This window comes from Oryzias latipes, chromosome 1 (assembly GCF_053564925.1).
Source record: "Oryzias latipes strain Hd-rR chromosome 1, Olatipes_Hd-rR_3.1".
In the NCBI taxonomy this organism is placed as follows: Eukaryota; Metazoa; Chordata; class Actinopteri; order Beloniformes; family Adrianichthyidae; genus Oryzias; species Oryzias latipes.
In genome coordinates, this window is record NC_136237.1 from 1,746,773 (window position 1) to 1,771,387 (window position 24,615).

At 40.9% G+C, this 24,615-nt stretch overlaps 2 protein-coding genes across 8 annotated transcripts in view; both read right to left on the reverse strand.

The window, feature by feature from the left end:
• crebbpa (CREB binding lysine acetyltransferase a) overlaps positions 1-13,788 on the reverse strand; it is a 42,956-nt gene extending 29,168 nt beyond the window's left edge. For 4 of the 7 annotated variants that reach the window (XM_078949281.1, XM_020706435.3, XM_023961014.2 and 1 more), the window contains exons 1-3: positions 12,857-13,788; positions 6,037-6,737; positions 629-805 (exon numbers count right to left, since the gene is read on the reverse strand). In XM_078949281.1, coding sequence (XP_078805407.1) covers positions 629-805; positions 6,037-6,737; positions 12,857-12,944 — 966 coding nt within the window. In that variant the 5' untranslated portion in view covers positions 12,945-13,788. The remainder of the gene's footprint in view (positions 1-628; positions 806-6,036; positions 6,738-12,856) is intronic. The other 3 variants (XM_078949360.1, XM_023961022.2, XM_023961018.2) reach the window with 2 other exon arrangements.
• Positions 13,789-14,651: 863 nt separating this feature from the next.
• The window catches only part of adcy9a (adenylate cyclase 9a), a 49,990-nt gene continuing 40,026 nt past the window's right edge, over positions 14,652-24,615 (reverse strand). The window contains exons 9-11 of the mRNA XM_011480969.4: positions 23,755-23,784; positions 20,257-20,533; positions 14,652-19,736 (exon numbers count right to left, since the gene is read on the reverse strand). Of these exons, the coding sequence (XP_011479271.1) occupies positions 18,708-19,736; positions 20,257-20,533; positions 23,755-23,784 (1,336 nt within the window). The 3' untranslated portion in view covers positions 14,652-18,707. The remainder of the gene's footprint in view (positions 19,737-20,256; positions 20,534-23,754; positions 23,785-24,615) is intronic.

Genomic DNA, 24,615 nt, shown 5'->3' on the forward strand with positions numbered 1-24,615 from the left:
GGGGGGGGGGGGGACGGCAAATAAACCAACAAATAGGCAACATTTGGCAGGATATCAAATGATTTACAACATCAGTGTTTAACTCTGTTTGTTTCCTGGTAAGACAATAATCTTGTTGATTATTTATGCAGAAACATGGACTTCTGTTGAAATCCATGTATTTCTGTTAAAGGAGCTGCATTTCCAGAAGAAAATGCAGGTTGAATGCTATTGCTGAATGAAAATGAAACTTAAAGGGTCATAATTGGAAGGAAAAAAAAGAAAGAAATGATAAAAGTTGACCTTAAATAAAGTAAAAACACCACAATAACAAAGATTTGTTTGTGAAAAATGCCAGAGCCGGGTATCAAACCAGCGACCTCCTGCACCAAGGATCCTCTATGTATTTCAATGGCGGCAAAAATCCTAGAAATCCTAGAATATCTTGAAAAGTTCAAGGATTTGAAGGAGCAAAAGTCACAGCTGGAAAAAGCTAAAAGAGCTGAACATTTGGATAGTTGAATGATTAAAATAGCTGAAACATTGTAGAAGTTAAGCGGCAAAAAATGGGGGGAATAAACTAAAATAAAATGCTCTATAGCATTCCTCCAAATATGTCTTGACGACGACGTGTGCAAAGAGCACTGACCATATTTGGGATGTTGGTGACAGCGGCCCCTTTGACTTCATTAGGGAACGGCGGCAGGCTGTTGGCGAGAGCGGCCTTGCTCTGAAGCTGCTGAGAGGTTAGCTGCTGGCCCGGTCCCGCAGCACCTTGACCATACGACTGAGCCCCAAATGGACCTCCGTTGCTACCCAAGCCCAGCTACATGTGGAAGAAACAAACAAAACTTTTTAACGAGCAGAACGGGCTCTGTTAACTGGGCCGTGATAAATTCTTATTTTGTTCAAATGACAGAAAAGGTTTGATCAAAAGGTTAAGTGTCTGTCCAGAGTATGGACAACCATCTTGCATGTAAAAGTCTGACTTTGGACAGGTATTTTAACTAAAATTCCACTTTAAAGTTATGATATGATAAGTGATTTGTTTTAAAAGCGGTATATACGGTCAATTTGAAATCAATTTACTTTTTTTTTTCTCGTCTAAGTGGAGCTACCTCTTCTTTGCTAGCTGCCGTTTTGTTATAAACTGCAACAGGCAATTGTAAAAAAACAAAGTACTTATAATAATAAAAATTAAAATTGCATATTAGATACTGATAAACACACCGTTTAAACTCAGCTATGTTGACATGTAAAATATTTGCATCTTTTTTTTAACTTAAATTCTTTTGTTGTATTTATGTCACTTCTTCCATCTGTCCAGCATTTTGGTACATGTTCCAGGTGTCAAAGCTAATGTTTGCACTAAATTAGCCGTCTTTATTATTTGTTTATTAGGCCTCATCTTGGTGATTTTCTTTAATGCTCCCCCTCTTCAGGTACACACCACACGAGAACACGACCCCCACCCCCCCACCCCCCTTCAGTCACTCCTGTTATTTCACCTCCATGCAGCGTCTGGTTTGGCTGATGGGGTCGATTTTTAACAGGATCCAGACAGAAGTGGAGGATAAACCTGCTGGACTCACAGCAGGAAGTGTTGATGTGGAGATAGATAGCAGTGTTGTTACACACCGATGCTACAATGATGCTATGCTAATGAGCTGTTCTGTGTGTCGCCACAGCATGACCGTAAACTGGTTTAATGTCTGACAGCATTTTCACAGACCAGACTTTACGACATGGAGGATGAATGCAGCAAATGACTTCATGGGACGTTCATAAAAAAAAAATGATATCTTCTAAATATTAACAGACATGAATCCACAGCGAATGCTACTTTCTCCCAACAAAGCCTATGTTGTGCTTAAAAGTGTGTCCTTGTTTCTCTTGACTTTACAGTGTAATGACATTTAAAGATGTATTCATAATTTTTGTTTTTGTGGAAACTTGTAAAAATGCTTTTCACTATCTTCAGCTGGTCGGGGGGGGGGGGGGGGGGGGGGGGGGGGCTTTATTTCAGCACAGTGTTGTGCTGCTTTGTTAAAGTTGACTATGTTCATTTTACAAACGTTGGCCCTTCAGGGGCTTCTCCTCAAAGGTTTTGGACGTTGTGTCGTGGATCAGCAAGTTTGTGAAAATCACAGCTGTCAACAGCGAAAGAGTAGAACTAAATCTTCCTTCTCTACTTACTTTCACATCAGCTGTCTGGAAAATGCATTAAAAAGGCCCAAATTTTCTGATTCGACACCTGGTGCCTTCAGTGCTCGGGTGATTGCCTCCTACTTTCTCCTCAGTCGCCTCCCACTCTGAAATCTTCTAAGGCCCCTCATGTCCTTTTCTGCTGCATATTTAAAGCCATTTTTTGCATAATGCATGAATATAACCAAACAGTTGTTTTCTTTATAAAATGAAACCCAAGTGAACAGAAAAATATCTAAAGCTAATTGGGTTTTTCAGACTTATGTCTGAAATTTATTTTGCACTTTACAGTGGGTCAAAAAAGTTTTCAGTCAGGCCCCAATTGGGGAAGTTCTCCCACAATTTTCATCATAGGTATAATTTAACCATGAGAGACAAAATGAAAAAAAAATTAATCCAGAAAATCAAATTGTCTGATATTTCAAATAATTTATTTTTAAATGATGGTGGAAAATAAGTATTTTTTCATCTACAAACAAGCCAGATTTCTGTCTCTCACAGACCTCTAACTTCTTCTGTAGAGGATCCTCTGTCCTCCACTGGTTACCCGTATTAATGGCTCCTGTTTGAACTGGTTATCTATAGAAAGACACCTGTCCACATCCTCACACAGTCACACTCCAAACTCCACTATGACCAAGACCAAAGAGCAGTCCAAGGACACCAGAAACCAAATTATTGACCTGCACCAGGCTGGAAGACTGAATCTGCAGGTTAGCAGCTTGGTGCAAAGAAATCAACTGTGGGGGCAATTATTAGGAAATGGAAGACATACAAGACTCTGAGAATCTCCCTCCATCTGGGGCTCCCCCCAAGATCTCACCCCGTAGGGTCAAAATGATCACAAGAACGGTGAGCAAAGATCCCAGAACCCCACAGGGGACCTAGTGAATGACCTGCAGAGAGCTGGGACCAAAGTAACAAAGGCTACCATCAGTAACACACTACACCACCAGGGACTCAAACCCTGCAGGGCCAGACGTGTCCCCCTGCTAAAGCCGGTACACGTGCAGGCCTGTCTACAGTCTGTTAGAGAACATTTGGGGGATCCAGAAGAGGATTGGGAGAATGTCCTATGGTCAGATGAAACCAAAGTGGAACTTTTTGGTAGGAACTCTACTCGTCGTGTTTGGAGGAGGAAGAATGCTGAGCTGCATCCAAAGAACACCAGACCTGCTGTAAAGCATGGGGGTGGAAGCATCATGCTTTGGGCTGTTTTTCAGCAAAAGGACCATCCTGGATCCGTGTAAAGCACGTGTCAAACTCAAGGCCCGCGGGCCAAATGTGGCCCTCCATGTCATTTTCTGTGGCCAGCGAGAGCATAAACGTTTTTCATTTCTTAAAATAAAAAATTTAAATTGGTGTGTCTTTATTAATATCTAAGGGGAATCTGACTTGAAATATCGGATTGGACAACTATACATTAGGACTTATTATGCTAGAATAACAAGCAAACATATGTTTTCTAGGCAACTGGAATTGTCACTTTAAAAAGATATAATATACAAATTATGAGTTATTTAACATTAAAGAGTAGTTACATGTATTTTCAGTTATATCTGGCCCTTTGAGGACAGCCACTATGCTGATGTGGCCCTCGGTGAAAATGAGTTTGACACCCCTAGTGTAAAGGAAAGAATGGATGGGGCCATGTACGGTCAGATTTTGGGTGAAAACCTCCTATCAGCATGGAAGATGAAAACATGGCTGGGTCTTTCACCATGACAACGATCCCAAACACACGTTGCCTGGGTAACGAAGGAGTGGCTTCATAAGAAGCATTTCCAGATCCTGGAGTGGCCTGGCCAGTCTCCAGATCATAACCCCATCGAAAATCTCTGGAGAGAGTTGAAAGTCTGTGCTGCCCAGCGACCCAAAACATCACTGCTCTAGAGGAGATCTGCATGGAGGAATGGACCAAAATACCAACAACAGTTTGTGAAAACCTTGTGAAGACTTACAGAAAACGTTTGACAACTGTCACTACCAACAAAGGGTATAGAATAAAGTACAGAGCTAAACTTTTGTTATTGAAGAAATACTTATTTTTCAACATAATTTGCAAATAAATTCTTTAAATATCAGACAATGTGATATTCTGGATTTTTTTCTCGTTGAGTCTCTCATAATTTAGGTCTACCAATGAGGAAAATTACAGGCCTTCTTTTCTTTTTAAGTGGGAGGACTTCCACAATTGGTGGGTGACTGAATACTTTTTTTTGCCCCAGTGTATGTCCAAAGCTGAAGCAGTTTCCTCCAACAATTTTTAAATGACACCTATAGTTTGTGTAACAATTGTTTATGTGAAATTAGGTTTGGGCGATGTCCCTTAAATTGGCCGTTGACGATGTTTGCAGTGAACCATCGGGATGGACGACGATATCGTCGGGGGGGTTAATTTTTCGTTATTACATAATTAGTATTCGTTATTTCACTTTATTACTTCATTTATTTTATTTCCCAACTAATGACTCATCCGCGATGATCCAGTATAAACTGAGGGAAGTCACTTTGACAATATATATATATATATATATATATATATATATATATAGAAAAGAAGTGTAGTCCACTTGATTAGTCAAGTGGACCGGTGGGCCGAGCGACCGAGACCCTGAGCACAGCAGACAGACTTTGTGTTTGAGGGGAAGGGAGGATGCTTCGTGACGTGTGCGCTATGTGTGGGAGACTTGGACTGCCATCCGTCCCGCAGCTCTAGGTGAACGACCTACCGAACTCAGGAGAACCGGGTCTTCCGGTAAAAGTGCGTGTCCAAGCAGAGCTCGGACCATCAGCACAATTAGCGGCTTTGGGGGTGTGTGTGAGCTTTTCAAAGCAAAATGTGGCTCAGTCCTTAGAAACTGTTCAAACAATCACCTGGATTTGTGTTTCCTGTCGTGTGACGACAAAATAAAGGCTGATGTTATTCCCACATATTTACGTGCAGCCAGGATGCAGATTGCAGCATTTCCCGCATGGATTTATGTTCATCAAAGGCTAAATGTTGTTAGCGCGTGTTGTTAGCTTCTCTTAGTCCTGGCTTCTTCCAGCTCCATTCTTCAACAGGAAAAGCACTGACCACACGGATTATAATTAAAATAATGAGCGAACAGGCGCTTCATAATAACAGTAACATTAATAAAAGCCCGTTTAGAAGATCATCTCGTATCTTACAGAGCTGCCAGATATCTATGGATGTAGCCTCTCAGCGGAACTCATTTCCTCTTCCAGTATTTCAAACACTACTGCGCATGTGCGAATGATTTATTCAGTCCGAAAGTGTGACCGTGTCAACGTTTGTTATAATTGGAAAACGTTTTTCTGGGCCCATGTACACAGTTGGATTCTAATCCAACCATTGATCCGATCAAGATATTTTGCACATGTAACCGCGGCTTATGGTGTCGACTTGCAGCGTGGCGGGGGCGTGGCATCACGATGGTGTCTCTCCATTGTTGTGATGCCAGTCAGCCATCACGATGGACAATGGTATCGACCATCTGCACAACCCTATGTGAAAGTGTCAAGATTTCTTATTTTTTGCATGTTTTTCACAAGCGAATCCTTAAAAAATTACAATTTAGTACTATAGTAAGCACAATAAGAAGGGCGTTTACAGGCATTCTAAATACTTTTTTGCCTTACTGTGTGTAATCTTTCTCTAATATTTACATTTTCTTGGTGATTTGAAACAAACGTCAAACATGGAAACAAACAGGATTAATGACATGTGAAAACACTTTTCCACACCACTGTGTTAGAAGCCATGTCATGTAATCCTTGTACATCAATGTCCACTTAGTTTAAAGCGTGCATGAAAACAAACTGACTTAAACTAGGATCACATTTTACCTTGTTCATGTTGCCTGCTTGCTGGGCAGCACCAAGAGTGGGATGAGCTCCAATCTGCTGTCCCCCTTGAGTGAGTGTTTCTGCCAAAGCACTTCCAGTTGCTCCTGGTGCCGTTGCCTGTAATGTCTGTCCCTGGTACTGCATGCCTGCTACTCCAGCACCACGTCCTCTTCCGGTCCCAGGTACAATCCCGCCATTTATCACTTGACCAGGTTGAGGCTGACCCCCTTGGTTGTGGAGTCCGGCATGACCCTGGTTATTGTTTATCATAGTCTGAGTGAAACCAGTTGTGCTCAAGCCCATTGTTGCAGTGGTATTACTGGTATTCTGCCCTGCTACTCCAGTAGGTGTTCCTGCCTTCTGGGCCTGGGGTGATGGGTGGCTGTTTGGAGAGCCCTGGCCAAGCGGGCTCTTACCCAGCGGTGTTCCCAGCTGTGTCCCAATACCACCAGGTTGAGGGCTGCCAGAGCTGAGCCCAGTGCCTGTGATATTGGCTGTGCTACCCGTCCGAAGAAGTTCAGAGAGCTGTTTATGCTTTGCAGCAGCATCTGGGACAATAGAGGCACCACCATTCCCACTCAGACCAGCTGAGGTGCCGCCTGGCCCAGTAGCTCCACCCATATGGCTATATTCCCCTCCATTGGGAATTAATTCATCAGGAAGGTCATTCTCCAAATCATCCCAGGACAACGATCCGAGCTCTAAAAAAATGAAATAAAAAAAGTCATGTTTAATATAAATTCTTACATGGTTTTTCATGGTGTTGTTCAAAAGCTCTTAGGTTTCTTTAATTTTAGGACATGTTATGTCTGCAGTATACACTAAAATAATCTTTTTGTATCCATCTATAGTTGATTTTAAAATCAAAAGCATCCATCCATCGACCCTTCATTGATTAATTGATTCTCAATCCATCGATCGATCCATCCACCCACCCATACATCCATCCTCCACTCATCCATCCTTCCATGTCAAATTATTCACAGCTGAGTTTCAAGGGCAGCTGCCTAAGCAAAAATGCAGACCCCTGTGCACAGAGGTTTCCTCAAATTCTGCCGGGGGAACCTCAACGCACCTTCAGGCCAGCCAAGAGACATAAGTTGAATCCAAATTCCTCCACTACAACTGCATTATATAGGGTATTTGCAATTTTGACAAACTCTCCAAATCTACAATTCTGAAATTCAGTTCCCTGGAAATGACTGTGCATCGATGGTCATTAGATTAGCGTTATAATCTAGTGACCATCTAGTGCATTATCGAATGCATACAGAATGCATTGTATATGAATGATTTGATATTTGAAAAAAAATAATTTACAGTATTTTAATATATTGTGCAGGTTTTCATTATCAGAACCATGATTCATATTTAGTCTTTGTAAAATGTTTATATTTATTATTTTTTTTGAATGGATAAATTAATAAAAAGCAGTGAGCATGAGTCAGCATTGAGTTAAAATCGAAGGCACTGGTCAGCCCCGCACTACATAGTCTTTAGGAATTAGTGAATAAAATATGACGTTGCCGTAGTTTCTCATAGGGCATCCAAGGAATTAGGCTGAGGATTTTTTTTACATTTTTCCCCCTAGATCTCTGACGTGGTCCAGCCTTACCCAGACTCTGCCTCCAGTGACCCCTGGATACATTTAGATTGAGACCCCTGGCCCACAACCTAAACACTAAAACTGAAAGAGAGCTGCAAAGCTCTCACTTGTGGTGTGACAAAAACATACAACTGACACAACACTGAAGACTATGAATAAACCAACAACCCAGACTCATAAAAACTATAAATTAAATCTCGACAAACCCACAAATGTAGAAGAGCCCCGGAAAACAAACATTCATTTTGGCCACTGCTTGCCCTTAAGATGTAACTAAGATAACAACATGTAAGTCAAATGTGCACAACACATAATTCCCCATAGCATTTCTTATTTACAAAATAAAAGGCCTCATCTTCTCAACTTTTTTTGAGTAACACACAAATGGCTCTGCTGTAGTTTATGTTTCACTTCCAGTACCTTATTTTCTGCTGACATAAAAGGCCAATTCTAATGGCTGAGCCCTTCAGTCCTTTCATATTTCATTTCATTAAAATTAGTTTTGACGCCAAAAAGCAAACACACAAAACATGCAATTTGTGTCAGTTTCTGTCTAAAATCTAACACTAAAGAGGAAATGAACATCTTCTACAGACTTCATAGCACAAAACTATGACCTACTAATTAAAATTTAGAAAATGAACCAATGCCACAGTCTCCCTGCTCTGCTCCATTCTGATCATCCACTGTCAGACAAATTGATCGTCTGGGCATCTTTGTTTTCTTCGTTTGACCTAGAATCTGGATCTAAACTGTACGGTTGGATCGCTCTGGTTTTGCTGCTTTTGTTTGCCCCGATAATGTTATGTTGGGGGTGTGAGGGGCGGTAAGCCAGTGGGAGAATGTTCAAACAAAGAGCTCTCAGCAACGGGGAGGGGAACAGGGGTTGGGGGTGCCGTGCAGCAACAGTCCTCTCACAACTCAGAGGTGAGTTTCTAATGAACTCCAACCACTCTGCAGAAACCATTTCCTAGAATATGACACAGGGTTTTTTTTTCTTAATTTGGCTAAAAATTGAGTTAACCTCACCAAAGTTCAAATATTGGAACTCTGGTTTTGAGCCTGATGTCCACATTGCGCTGCAACATTCAAAACGAGCTGCTGTGCGACTTGCTGTGACCGACACTCAATTCACGCCACATAACCTCAGATGTGATGCGAGGAAACATCAGGAAGAAGGAACATAATAAACTGGAGAAATAGAAGGGACTCAGAGAAGAACTGGAGAAAGCCTGGAAAGTGAAGGTGACAGTGGTGGTAATTGGAGCACTGGGGGCATTAACCCCCAACAACAGATACTTGGAAAGACCTCAGACCTCTCAGTCCAGACAAGAACAGGAACAGCTAAGATCCTGCAGGACCCTCAAGCTCCCAGGCCTCTGGTGGAGGACCCCAGCTTGGAGGAGAAACCACCCGTGGAGGGTGAGAGGTGCGTTGTTATATTTAACTAACCCGTTTATGTCTCAATTATTTTATGATCTCACTGTTCTTTCACTTCATTACTTATCTGTATTTCTATAAAGAAATTAAAAATGCCAAGTTTATTTTATCCCAAATATTTGCTACGGTCATAAACGTTACTGTGAAAATTACAATGAAAAGTCAAACTACATGCAGTTATTAAGGTTCTGGGTTAAATCCTTCAAAAACAAAAGCAATGAAGCAGATATGATACCACAAGCTGCTTGGCGGCAATCTTCAGTGAAATTAGGATTCAGTATATGTCTGCTTTAATTGAAGGCACTTTTATTGGTAAATGGGGCTTTACTGAACAAACCTGCTGCTCTAGCTTGCTACCTGTCCTCAGGCATCAAGATGAAAGTGCTCAATGAAGACGGGGTTTCTCTGACTCTAGGGACCATCCATTTTTTATTTTCTTACTCTTCCTCCTCTCTTCTTCCCCATCGAGTCTACACAGCAACCACAATGTTCTCAGTGCTGCAGAATGTCATTAAAAAAAAAATCATAGAAAGCTCTATTAATCGTTTCTTATCAACAAATAATTGCATTAAGAGGCAATAATACAAGCCTTTAGTTTTTAAATTTTTCGATGTAAAATCTAATCTATGTTTCAAAGTATACTGACCATATAGCAGTAGTGATTGCAAATGAATCAGAACACCCATAATATACTTTACCATGACACTATTTGTCAGTTTATGGTAAAATAATACAGCCCTTCTTCCATTATTTTGATCTTTTTTGACACCCTACCAAAAGCTTACCAGTGACGCTAGCAGCCTCATCGTGCAATGCAAAGTTCTGCCTGCATGCTGAAAGATAAATGCCTTTAGCAAAAGTGTGAACAGCTAGAACAGACCCCAAGGTAGGACTACATGCAGGAAACAAGGCTTTCAATTTGATCTACACTGAGTAAATAGTCATAAAATTTGATACTGATTCAGGGTCCTGATCCTATACTTTTGTAAACCATTTAAAATATATTTTTTATGCTTTAACGCAGGGGTGTCAAACTCATTTTCACTGAGGGCTACATCAGCATAGCGTCCTCAAGCGGCCAGATAGAACTTATACATGTAACTAAATGTAATGAAAAATACATGTAACTACTCCTTAATGTTAAATTACTCATTATTTATTTATCATAACTTTTTAAAGTGACAATTACAGCTGAATAGAAAACATATGTTTGCTTTTTACTCTACCATAAATCCTTTTACATTTGACTCTGTCAGGTTAGGTTACAGTGGTGGACAGAATAGTTGGAACCCCTCAGTTTAAGAAAGAAAGTCCACAATGCTCACTGAAATGACTTGAAACGTTCAAAAGTAACAATAAGTTAAAATTTATTGAAAATTAAATAATCAAAATCAGCCTTTACTTTTGAGTTGTTGATTAACAGAATTATTTAAAAAAACAAACTAATCTTTTTTGGGGTCAAATGTGTGATATTACATGCTTGGTCAAACAGAGTGCCACAGCACTTCTCCATGTCTGAGAGAAATTGTTCGAAGCAAATGATTTACAGCAGTCTGTATGTGTCTTCTATGCTGAGGGTTAAACACGGACACGTCTTTCAAATTAGCAACAAACCCAAAAATAAATCCACATTACTTGCTAAAAGGGCTTTAAAAGAGCAAAGCCATTATCAGAAAAGCTACCTCACAGCTCTGCCATAAGTCATAAAAAGTTTTGCAGATGCAAGTGAACAAGAACTCCTTTAGAGCCGACTGTGTTGCACTAGTTTAGCGTAGAAGACTGGTAACTCTGGTAGAGTACTGCAAGAAAATCTTTAGTTAAAAAGTGAGCCAAACTCAACACATAACAAGCTTTAATAATTATATCAAACGTTGACTAATAGAAACGTAAACTTTCAAAATCACACGTAACTTAAACTTTTTCAGCTGTATGAAAATAAATACTAACAAACTTGCATAAATATACTTAAAAAACATGTAATATTAGTATTTCAGAAGTGACTTGGGGAGTGATTTTGCATGGACAGATTCTTTTGGAAGTCGTTATGTGCCATCAATCTTTACCAATGTCTCAAAGATGTCTCAAAAGACGCATTTCAATATAGTTCAGCTCATAATTTTGGACAAAAGATTTTTTTTGATAATGCAATTTTTAGAATACCCAGCGTTCTTTTGACAATTTGTTAAAAGTTAATAGACCCGTACAATCAAAAAAAACTAACCAAGCAGAGGGGCGTAACGGTTAATCGATATATTCAACCAGATCGATCTGAGGCAAGTTGTTCATCGAATTGAACCATTAAAAATTAAATAGTTTAATCAATCTTGGAAAATACCAATTGGGATGAGGTACTATAGGTTTATTTTACTATAGCATAAAATCGACCAATCACAGCATCAACACACGTGTGATGTCATGAACACGGATCAGTCCATCATTCCAGTCCAATGTGTGGACAGACTTTGAATAAAGTCATGTGACCATCCAGTGTCTAGAATGTTCTAAGAATGTTCCCTTTGGATTCTCTGGATGTGGAAAAACAACAGTGGTGAACTTTAGGAAACTAACATGTGAATGGATTTGACATTCATTCTAGTTTACTTGTTGGTTTGGACACAGATTTCATTTAACTTGATGATCTGGAAGAAATCCAAGAATCTGGAAAACTGATCAGTAGCAGGAATTTCTGTCTGGAAGTTTGGATGAAGAGGATCTGGATCCACTTTAGGACAGAGGATCTGGATCCACTTTAGGACAGAGGATCTGGATCCACTTTAGGAAAGAGGATCTGGATCCACTTTAGGAAAGAGGATCTGGATCCACTTTAGGAAAGAGGATCTGGATCCACTTTAGGGCAGAGGATCTGGATCCACTTTAGGACAGAGGATCAGATCGTTCAGAATGAACAAGAATCAACTACGAATCCCATCGTCAACCACAAAAGATGATTTGAATCGAATTGTTCAAACGACTCTATACACTCCTACAACCAACAAACTACTACTAAAATATTCTAATAAATAAGACACATTGCTTAACAGAACCATTGTTTTGACTAATCTACAGGACATGTGCTACAAAAAGAGAGGAAAGAGGTCCACGATGAAGAGTCTCCTACACTTATTGACATAGTTAAGAAAATCTAAACAAATCAACGCACTTCTTCAAGTATGCATGTGGGAAATTTAATTTTTGGTTGTACTTTATTGGAAACAAAATAAATAAATTCCCCTTAAACATAGTAATGAAGTCTACTGTAAAGCATAGCTAAAGAGTTGACAGGAATAACCCTTTACCTGTGTTGACATCACACTCTGTATGAACATTTCCTGAGCATTCAGAAGCGTGCACATGTCAACTACATGCTTCTGGCTGAAACATGCATGATCTTGGATGGTAAAGGACAACATGCTTTAAACAACAGCTTCAATAAAACAAGACTATTCACTCCATATTGAACATATGTGGCAGTGTTTAAACAAGGTCAAGCTGGCAAATTGTTTATGTTGACGTTGGATGAGTTGGACAATTACAATATATTACACATGTATGTTAAAGGGGGAGGGGGGGCAGTATACGGGCTAATAACTCTGTCAAACTAGCTGAACGTGCAGTCAGGATAACAAACAACTGCCACCACCAAGAGTCACGCCAACAGAAAGTCACCTTAAAACAGAGCGAGTGGCAAGACTAATGGCATCAGAAGTGTTAGGAATGAAAGCTGAAGAATGGTTGATAGGTGATACGTTTGTCATGTGTGACTGAGGGCCTTACCTTGTCCATCAGACGCTGACAGTGCAGGTGAATTCAGCTTCGGCCGTTTGGTGCTGGGAGGTCCGTGATCGAGTAAGTTTTCAGCCATACCTCCTCCACGTCTGCCTAGATTTTTAGGTTGACTAACTGTAGGGTTTTCTTTTTTCCCCCCCCGAAAACTCCTTTTCGGTTAGCGCATTAGCAAGCTGGCAGCCCGCTAGCGTTCGCTAACTGGCTAACAGCTAGCTAATTGGCTGCTTCCAGCTAAGTTGACTGTTAGCAACTCCTCGCTGTGTCAGAGAGCCGTTCAAAAGAGATGCAATAGCGCCCCGCTTCGCCACCGCCATTCACCCCATGTTAATCCAACACCCAACACCCACATTATTGTCATTAAATAACCCCAACTACAACGATCCCCATGAACAGGACGCGTTTCGAAACGACCATTTAAAAAATCAGGTACAACACTGCAGCATTTCGGGAGACGGGCAATTGCTAGATGTTCAACGACGTACCCATTTTGCGTGACGTCAAATGTCTTCATGCAAAAATCGCGCAAAGCGCCCCCAAAATGCACAGATGCACACCAGTTTGTGTCTTAAAAAGCATACATATAGATACATAAAGTCATGACGTGGCCTCAGCTTACCAACGATTAATAATGCTCCTGAAAGGCGACACGAGCAGAAACGCCACACTCAGAAGGGGAAATCAGACATATACGGACCTATTTGTCCGACGACTACCAAGCTAGCTCCAGTTTTTGCGCATAAAATCACTTCTATGTATTTTCAAGCTTTGATTTTCGCTAAAAGGACGCTGTCATGTCCCAAGATGTATGTTTAATTTCTGAGTGAAACCCCGTGTTGAAACGAAATCCCAATTCCGAGCCACAACAAGATGGCGGCTGTTGATTCCTTCGATACAAAAAAGTTTTTTTTCTTTTCCAGATCGACTCTGGAGGGGGAGGGGTCACGCGCTCACGCCCTGCGTGAGCAGTACCCCGGTTACCCGCTAGGGGCGCTCGACGGCCGAACATGAGTCAAAACATTCCAAGTCTTCCCCTCTTTTGAGAATTCTCATTTTCATTTTATACATTAAAACAACTATGAATATTTATAGAAAATAAAAAAAACATAATTGTACTTTATTATTATACAATAAATATAATATTAATATGTCATAATTATTAATATATTTTGTAATCTTAGTATTTAAATCAAGAATGATTTTTTATATAAATTTCCCAATCACCTGTTATATATTAATTTATTTTTGCTTAACAGTTGTTTTTATAAGTAAACATTTCTCAGTGAATGCTGCTGTAAATGAAAGTTAAAAAAAACATTTCAGTGAAGTTGTCCCTCAGCCTGTATGGTTAACTGATCATCATTTAAAATTCTTTCCAGACATTGTATGACAAGCCAAATGCAAACAAAGCCTTATGTCTGATCCACTCTGGAAGTGCAAAGCCACAAACACGCCAAACACTCAACTTAACAGTCGACGCACAGCCACTGGGTACATTTTGAGCATTTTCAACCTATGAAATATCCATCTTCCGTGGGCCATGCGTGATATACGTCATACATAAGTGTTTCTTGCGTTCTTCGATGTGCGCAGACGTCCGACGAGGGTTTCGGCTGACGTGTCTTTACGTGAATTCGGTTTGGAGCTGTTGAACAATTTTCAACCGTGCAATATGTGCCTCCTGTACGTAGCAGTGGCTGTGTGGCACGGCCTTGACCCCTCACACCTTTACGTTCACGTTAACTAGTGTTCACTTCAATTGTTGCCTTCAAATGCACACTGAAGATTTCTTCTTAAAGATTTATTTCTCTCATGTTGGAAAAAAAAGGGGAGAAAATCTTTTCAACACTTACACATACAGACTCACAGTAAATCAGTATTTTTTCTTTTTTTTTTTGGATAAAATCTGTCACATGCACAATGTATAAAAATCATCTGTGACAAAAATAACTGTAAAAACACGGAGTGCTTTGTGCAAATGTGTGTAGATTACGATTATGTGTTGATAGTCGATACATGGATAACATGCACAAAACAAACAATTTACATTTCATTCATGAACACAAATCATATGCACTGTAATGCAAACACTGTCTAACCTGTGCCCCAAACTCATTGAATACCTTGTACTAAGTATGAAACGCCATAGAGCGGTTTTCTTTGTGTGTGTTTTTTGAAGCCCTCAGACTATACCATTTCACATTTTCCCTTTATTTTTCTGTCTTAAATTCCACTCAAACTATTTCAACAAGAGAAATAACAAATCTATCACTGATTCACAAAGCTGCTGTTTTTTTTTCTTTACCAACATTTTTACCACCTTTATAGAAAAAACACACCCTGTCATTCACCACCATGGGTTTCGTGTCAGAGTTCCATGTTTCATGTCCAGCATAAACCTGAAAAGAGTGGTGATGAAATTAAATAAAAGGATCATGAATAAAGATTTTAAACTCAGAGGAACAATGTCATCCAATGAAGAAGAAACCCAACAGCTTACACGCAAACAGTGTTGATCTGGCAGTGCTCATTTTTGTGCTGCTTCTGGCATTGTGCGTCTGGTTGGTGCGTCCTAGTTGGCGACATTTGAAAAATAGTTGCGTTTTCCTATTGTCTGGTTCATACAACTGACTGGATATCAGGTCGTTGCATAACTGATGAGCTTCATCAGGCATGCTTGGTTTAAAAAAACGTGCAGTGCAGGGGAACGTCGGCATCAGCAATGGGAAACTGGTCTGAGTAGAGACCCTGTAGTCCGAAACTCTACCATCACGTGACAACATAAGGCAGAACGGTGAGTGACACTAATGCGTCTCTGTCAGATATAGTTGGTTCTTAATGTTTGGCAAAAACATTAATTTTAATAATACCAAATATTCTTAATTTTGTGCTTGTAGTGATACTTTTTTAGTCTCGGGCTACAGTGATTGTTGCTTCTTTGGGTTTTTGTATTTATGCGACATGGATGAAGCGTTGTGATAACCACAGCTTACACACACAAATGAAACATTCACCAAATTAAAAGGCACTGGTTGTTCACAATACACAATGGCAGTGGAAAGCAAAGCCTTCTGCAGATGACAGCCTGGAAAGCAGAGATGGACGCCCATCACTTGAATCATCTCTCAATCTTTGCAAAGGGCCACGTTGTTCTACAGAAAAGACACTGGGACACGGAGGTTGACCCTCCTCCAGAGGGCGAGGTGAGAAAACCTAAATATTCTTTTGCATTCCTTTTCACATTCTGCAACCTATAGATTCTGTACAGACAACGAACAGTTTAAACGGGAGCTGAAGGGTGGCTTAACCGAATGGTGAAGCTTTTCTACTGTTCATTTTTAGTGAAATGTATTGTAGATATGAACAGATTGTAGGGAAGTGCGTTGAAGGGCAAAGACAAAAGCACAAACTAAGTTTAGATCACTGAACACAGCCAGACAATTATTCACACCATTTTAGCTTCTGGAAAAGATACAAAAGAAACATTCAGGGAAACATTTGTCCAATTAAAAGTTGTGGAAATCATTGTCGGAGCGTTTTCTGTGACATACATTCATACACTATCCTCAGTACAACAACAGGATGACTTCAAACAAGCTCACTGAAACTGTCTTAAAGAATAATACACTCATTATGTAGGCACCATAACACAATCAAGTAGTTCAGGTTGCGCTGCACCCAGGGAACACTCAGTTAAAGTGGCACGACATTGATACAGTAGACGGTTCCACTTGGAGATAGACTATAACAGTAGCAACCCGTCGACTCAAGTCACACACCAAAAGGCAGGGGACACGCTTGATGCGTGACGCATCGTTAGAAAAGCATCACCAAATGGTTTCTTTTTCCCCCACGAAGGCAAATAATAAACAACCTTAGCGTTTAATCACAGGACTGCCCAGTCTGTGTAGCCTTGATGTGAAGTCACTCCAAGTACAAAGCGATAGTCCCTTTCCCACTCCATTCTAAACTTTCATTTTAATGCTCCTTTTAATAAGCAGGTCTATTAAACAATCCGTTTGAAACACCCAATTCCTCCTAAAGGCCAGCATTGATTTATTTCCAATAATTTCAAGAGAACACATTTTTAGTACTTTATAAGTGTATTGGAGTTCTGCACAGATCTAATCCATTTATTTAATTATTTCTCTCCAATTGAAAATGCATAGAAAAGCTAAATAAAAACGCAAAAGAAAAACTCACAAACAAAAAAGTGTCTTTTACATTATTTGTCCCTTTTTAAACTTGCATTCCAAACTGTTTGTGTTTCTTGACGATCATGGTGGCTTGTAGGCATTCACTGTATGTGAGAACTGGACCGAGTCAGAGTGATGTCATCCACTGAAAATGCTTTACTCCAGGCTCCAACCAAAAAGTCAATTCAGTCGCAATTTTTTCACGATACAGATGCCGCCATGTTGGAGCCAGACATCATCAGTGAGCAGAAATCAGTCCGAGCCAATGTTTCTATGGGAACCACTTTCGTCAATCAGGAGTGAGCTTGTTGGAAGGCCACACCCCTACCATTTGAAAATGGGCTGCACAAAATCTGTCAAAGGTTTTGAATGTTGGACATGGGAGCCAGCAGGCTCCACCTACTTTTATTGAGACATCTGATTGGTCAGTTTATAACTTGAACTTTAAAAATATACCATGAAAGAAAAGAGGATTACCAAGATGTTAAAAAAAGGTATCAGATACAGAACGGTTATTCCGACCAATAGAAGGACTGAATAACTGTTTTTTTCTCTATTGACGTCTATGGAATTTTGGCTTCTTAAAGCCACTTCATGTTTAGAACGCCAGGGGGGAGGAGTCACTTAGTCCAGTCCTTGTATACAGTCAATGGTTGTGGGAGACGATACTGTAAGGTATGGGGGTCTTAATGTCCTCAGAGGCAGATTACTATACTTTCTGAATTAGTAGTTTTAATTTAGGTTTGACAGCACATCTTTTCACTGACAAAAGGGAGAAAGTTGTAAATTTAAAAGACGGAGTGTACATTTACTCAGCATGTCTAAAGTGCTTTATTGTTTTCTTTATTGTTTTAGGCTTTTATGCAGATCATACAGATCCACGTGACCTCATTTAAATTACATTTTATTGTTGGATTTAAAAACTTTTCCTAATCCTAATTAGAAGCAAATACTGGTAATAACTACCCACAACAAGTGGTTGAAAAACAATGTGCAAGAGCTGTGCTTGATGTGCATGTAGCTACTACTCAAATGATATTGGATGGAGCTTGCTTTTATGCATCTTCTTGAAAATGGAACCCAAGCATCCGTGAATACTGCATTTAAGTTCTCACATCAAAGCAGAACATCTGGATTAGTGAGCTTTATGCAATTCCCCCCCTTTTCCCATTATTTCCTGCCCAACCCATTATACTGCACTGGCTTTTATTTAAAACAATTCCCTCAAGTGATGTAAAAAATTTGATCAAGTAAAAAAAACTGGCATGACACGACAGTAAATATTTGTAAAGAAATACTTGAAAAGCATGGAGTAAGAAACCACAACTTGGCTTGCGGCCTCAAGTTCTTAAAACTTGTTTTCCTTTGTTCACTGTTGTCCTTAAGGCACTTAATGAAAATTTATCAAGACAAATCACGAACAACGTCAAAAATAACCTTCCCTCTGAACCTTTTTAATCCCTTTGTTGCTGTTTTAATCTACTGTGCTCCACACAGATCTGACCCACCATGATCCGCCGTGGAACGGAGGCTCCTCCTCCATGAGGATAGTCAGATCGCTGATGTCCATGTCCATCATACCGCACTCCAAAGAAGAGACAACCTGCCCTTATTTGTTAACAGTCCAGCACAAGAAACACCAGGGATCAGAGGCGAGCAAAAAACTCCTCGGTGAGTTTTGTGAGCTCGTTGCTTTCTTCTTCTTCCACTTCTTCCTCCTGGAGTGCAAGAGGAGCAGCGCTAGCTCCTGGCGCTTGCTCAGAATGGGAAGGGGTGGGAAAGTCTGTTTTCGAGGACTGCTGATGTAATTTCTCTGCATCTCTGTGTCCTACATTCCTCACCTCAGTGGACTTGGCCGGTCCAGACTCCACCCCGGCCAAAGCAGGCCTTAAAGTGCATTGAAATTCAGGGACAAACACTGAAAGAGAAGAGGAAAGGGGACAGGGGGACGAAGATGGAGGAGCTCCCAACTGGAAAGAAGACACCTCAGTCTGATTGACAGGCACTGACATGGACAAATGTCCACCTCCTGCTCCCATCTCAGTCCCATCCTGGAAAGCACTGTCTCCACTTTTGGGGTAAAGGAAAGTCCTCATTTGGCCTTTGCCCTTAACATTCACAGTTCCTCTGTATTCAAAGTCTAAGCCCATGTCACTGAGCACCGTATGGCTCTCCTCGCTCACCTGCACCCGACACTCCACACCTGTGGAGTCCATTCGACTGGCAATGTTGACTGTGTCTCCCCAGATGTCATAGAGCAGCTTGGTGGTGCCGATCACTCCGGCCGTCAAAGGTCCGTGGTTGAAGCCGATGCGAAGCTTGAAACCAAAGCCCAGCATGTTCTTGTTAAAATCGTCCAGGACGCCCATCATCTCCAGGGCAAAGTTAAAAAGCGCCCTCAGGTGTGCATGCGGACAATCGTCTTCAGTCTCTGCCAGCTGCTGAACGTTCAGGCCTGACGCCGCCATGTAGGTGGAGCCAATCGTCTTGATTTTCTCCACACTTTTGAATTCAGGTTTTCGAAGGAGTTCATCAAAATCTCCAATTAGCTCATTAAGGACCCGATAGCATTCTTTTCCTCCCTCGTAGCTCTCTTCGTAGAACTCACTGAAGTTAACAATGCTGGCAAAGATCACACCAACGCTGTCGTGGTTCTTGGAGTAGCTCTGGGTCACCTAAATGAGAAAATACATTAAAAAGGAACAACAAAACACACATTCTCATCACAGGTGAGTCCTGGTATTGGGCTGGAGTAACTTTAACCCTTTAACACCAGAGCTTTTTCTTCAGTGTTGACATTCTTTTGACTACTGGAACTCGTCAGCCGTTGACTCAATTAACGTAATTCTAGTGGACTGAAGCGGAAAAAAACAGCTTTTCACCTATTTGCATCACTTTACAGGAGTGACGGGCTTACAAAATCAATGAGAATCAGCTGATTCTGTGGCGGAGAACAGCATTAAGTGTTGCATAATGGCGGGAAGCCGATGAAAAGCCGCCTTTCTCTGCTTAGAACCAGCAGATTCGTGGTAAACACGTTAACGGCCGAAGAGAGATGGTATGTGAAAGAGCGGGTGTTATTCAGACGTCTACATCTCTGGTGAATGGGTTAACGATAACTCATCAGAACATCTGAACGAAAAGACAACAAATTAGAAAAACACCATCAAGTGTTTATCTAAATGGCATAAAAACCTTGAGTTGGTCGGCAACATGGATCGGGATAATGTTGCCGAGAAGCCACTCCGCCTGGTCTCGCATTGTTTGGATTTTGGCACGGTGCTTGTCGGCCTCCACGTTGCCATGGTAATGGAGACGGTAACTGACTTCAAACTCCCGATTAAGGAACCAGACCAGAAGAAGAAGTAAGAAGAAGGCCAGGACGGCCTCTGGCACCAAAAGGTCAAACAGACAACGAGAAGCGCCGGAGCTGGATTGGCATACTTCCAGGGTCGACATAGAAGTGTTTAGTCTGGGAGAAAAAAACAACAAAACAGACAAAAATGAAGCAGGAAGACTAATAGAACAAGGAACCAATTATATAGGATGTGCTTATATAAGATGCTCTGAAAGAACTCCCTTTTTTTGTCAAAGATAAATCCAATCAGCACCGGTTTGCTCTTTTCTATGTTTAAACTACCGTTCTCTCTCTGCTTTATTGTTATTGTGCTTCATTTTACTTTCTATTGTTGTTTTTTTACATGCATGTTTCTTAAAAGCTCTGTGCACCACAGGTGTGACACAACTGAATTGAATTGAACTGTCTTGCCCTGATGGTAAATCTATCACAAGAAGACGAAAATGGCAGACAAGCTGGTTTCATATGACATAAATGAACTTCTCCAATGGCCGGGTGAATCCTGGACTCTGATTGGCTGCAGGGGGTCCAGTAAAAAGGGATCATGATCTGCTAAAAAAGTAGTTCTGGTCTCATCGCCTGACTGTTCTGTATCATTGCTCTGGCCTAAACACCAGTTGGTAACCATGGCAACAGAAAAGTGGAACATAGGTGGACAGACGTTCCACAGTCGATCCCAGCAGATCGACCCAGCAGATTGGTGTTGATGGTCCCATTGGACCATCAACACCAATCTGCTGGGTCGATCTGCCAATGTGGACTTTACTGTCAAACACTTTGTTGTCTTTCTGTCTCCTTGACCTCATTGACAAGCGGGAAGAGGAGAACTTTCCTCTGAAATGAAGCTTTGGGTCCCTGAAGGTGACGTTTAGCAGATAAACCGCTTTCCTCTGCTGGTTAGTCCTCATCCAGCAGCAGAGCCAGAGGCTGCTTCTGGAGCTGTTGCCGTGACAACGCGACACAACTTATCAAAGAGTCAGCTTGTTGTTAAAAAATAATTTTGCTGTCATTTTATTTATTTTCTTTCTCTCCTTGTGGGTGCCGCCCATTTCATGACGTCATCCTAGAGCCGGCCTCTCCAGCGTGTCTGCGGTTTTCCCACGAAAACAAATAATCCAATCTGATCGATGTTCACATGAAAGCTGATCACCGCTAGCTCCACTGAGAAAGTGGGCGTGTGTGTTAGTCTGGGGGCGGGGCTGGCAGTGCAGACTCTTCCTGGAAGGGGCGGTTCCTCACTTTGTGATGTCACAATGTGAGGACCCGCTAGTTTTGGTGGATTGGGAGGGGCTGGAGCTCAGAGAGCAGGTTTTTACAGGAATACTCAGAAATGCATGTATGAGTTAAATATCACTTCGGGTTGTTTATAGTGAGAAAAGAACATTAAAAAAACTTAAAAGCTGAAAAAGTTGATTTAGCACAGGGGTCTCAAACTTTCGGCCCGTGGGCTATTTGCGGCCCCCAAGATGATGTTTTGCGGCCCCTGCCTTAATATGAAAGTTTAATGATAATGCGTCCTGCCAGTTTTTTTTTAAATGACACTTTTGGAGTGTTGTGAGTGGAGCTGATAAAACAACCAACAGGCGAAGCTGCAGCGAGACTGAAGGAGAACAGGAAGTTTAAATCTGCCTCTCCCTCTCAGTATGATCTGTGTTATTATATCTTTATAATTATTTTAATGTTTTGTAATTTTTGTACTGGTAGCCTTTTTTAATCAATAGGTATTTTAAAATATTTGACAGGTGATGTTGGAGCAAAAACAAAAACATACATCACACACCAGGTGATCTGCGTTGCGTCCACCTGGGTGATCTCAAACATGACCGGCTGCTCTACAATAACTTGTGACCAGGGTTTAAATGTGCAAAAAGTCATAAGAAAGAAAATCCAAAAGTGGTTACTGAATTTCGTTTCTCTTTTACTGATTTGTGGTTTAAAGAATCTTCTTTCACTTTCGGTTTCTCCCATCAGGGGTCGCCACAGCGAAACAACCTTCCCATGAGGATGAGTCGCATGGATAACTTGGCAGTGTTTTATTTACTTATTATTTATTTACTTATTGATTTTTTTATTTAGGTATTTTATTTGATTTGAATGAGAGTTCTATAGGTATATTTTGTACAGAAAAGCAATAATCATAGAGTATAGTTAATAGTATAGTATGTGTTCCATACAAATGTACTGGCTCTCAGACACTCAGTTGCGGCCCTCCCTCAGCTAGACCCTGCCTTCAGTGGCCCCCAGGTAAATTGAGTTTGAGACCCTTGATTTAGCATGATACAGGCCCTTTAAATGTTTACTTAGGAATAACAAGGTTTACAATATTGGAACAACAAATGTACAAAACGAATATAAATGATGGGAGTAAATCTTAATCAGATTGTTTAAATATTGCAATGTTGGCTCAATGGAAGTGATGTAATATTCACAGATGGATGAACTGATCGGGTAGACCAGATATGGACGAGTGGTTCAGGGAAGAGCATATTATAGAGTTGTTCATGTGAAAGTATTGAGCACAACACTCAAATCTCAGAGTCACCACATGGATCCATGGCCTCCATCAGCAGCACTGGGAAGGACTTCTTTTCTACTGGAGAGTCTGACAACATCCATTAGGGAGCAGCACAGGGGATGGAGATCTTTGATACTTTCCAAGGACCAAAAAAAACTGTTTTATGAAATACAACAATGCTAGTCCATCAAGTGAACGAGTGGAAGGACTTTTTACTTTTAGGAATTTTGGTGCTGACTTAAAAATCAGTGATAATTGTAAGGCAGTGAAATATAACAAACTTATTTGGATTCAAGAAAAAAAAACACACATCTACAACATGCAAATTCATAAATGTATTTAAGATTTCTGGTTTGTAGAAAAATATATATATTTTGTTGACATTTTCTGTAATTAGGAAGATTGATTACATTATTCAGATCCTGTAACTTTTTCATTGATTATTCATTTCAGATATTGATGTTGACAAGTTAACTAAACGCCAATGATGCAACTCTAGAGAAAAAGGAAGGGGGTGTACTACCCATTGAAAGGTATGATCGTTATAAAAACCCAATGTTAAGTTTATCCATTTGTTCAGTCTTCATATACATACAAAAATGCTCCATGGACGTCTGGTTGTCACTAAAATTGCCAGCATGGGCAGAATGAGTCATTTCCAGCACATTCAGTCGTTAGTATGACTGGTGCCAACTGGGGAATACGCTAAAGACACACAGATATGCAGTTATTGGAGCTGGTATTGGAGTGCTTTTGCTCCTGTTGACCCTTTAAATATCATTCATTAATTAAGCCTCTCTGTTTCTATGGAGACACTCACCCATCAACTGGCACGCTGTTATTCCTCCAGCTGAAAGAGTTGAGAGCAGTTTCAGTCAGGAAAAGAGACCGATCAAATACAGACAAAGACATGCATGCAATCTCCAAAAATCAAAATAGGAATAAAATGCAGGTCTGTGTGTTTCAGGCAAACCGGCAGCTATTTCCAAACCAAGTGATTAAAGCCTTAGTCACATGCATCCCTACAGGGGGGTTGACCCGTACGAGTTCTGGGGTTTTTGGGTTGTCCGCGTCCGTGGAGGGTCATGGAGAAGAGCGGCTGCATAATTTTGCTGTTCCCTTGAGGCTCGTACGACCACCTAAAGGGACGTCATGAAAACGGAACGTGCCATTGTTGTGCGTGTGGTAAGTGTGTCATGTAAGGACATGTATGGACAATGGAAGTTCCACACACTTATGACGTACAGGTGATGCTGTTGTACGGCGTCCTCCCGCCACGCTCTAGTCGTTAGTGAGGTGGCTCCTTACTGACCACACATAGTGCGCGCACAGGGTGTGCACGTGATCCGTAAGTGTCTGTAGGACATCCACACAAACTTTACTCTGATTATCTCATTTCCAACAGACAGGCTGCAGTGAGGAGCGTGCACGGATCACATGGAACAGATCTAACGGCTCCTTGTTCAGTCTGAGCGGTTTGAAGACATTAAAATCTGTACGACACGCCTGCGTCTCACCTGCTTCCTCTTACGTGTTGTTTAAGTGTTTCTATAGGACCTGTCGCCGCAGCATGAAGGTTACGGTGGCCGAGAGATGTTTACATTTAAGATACAACAAATCCCGTAACAAATGAACAAATACTGAAACACAACAACGAAAGCCGAGACACAGCTTCTAACAA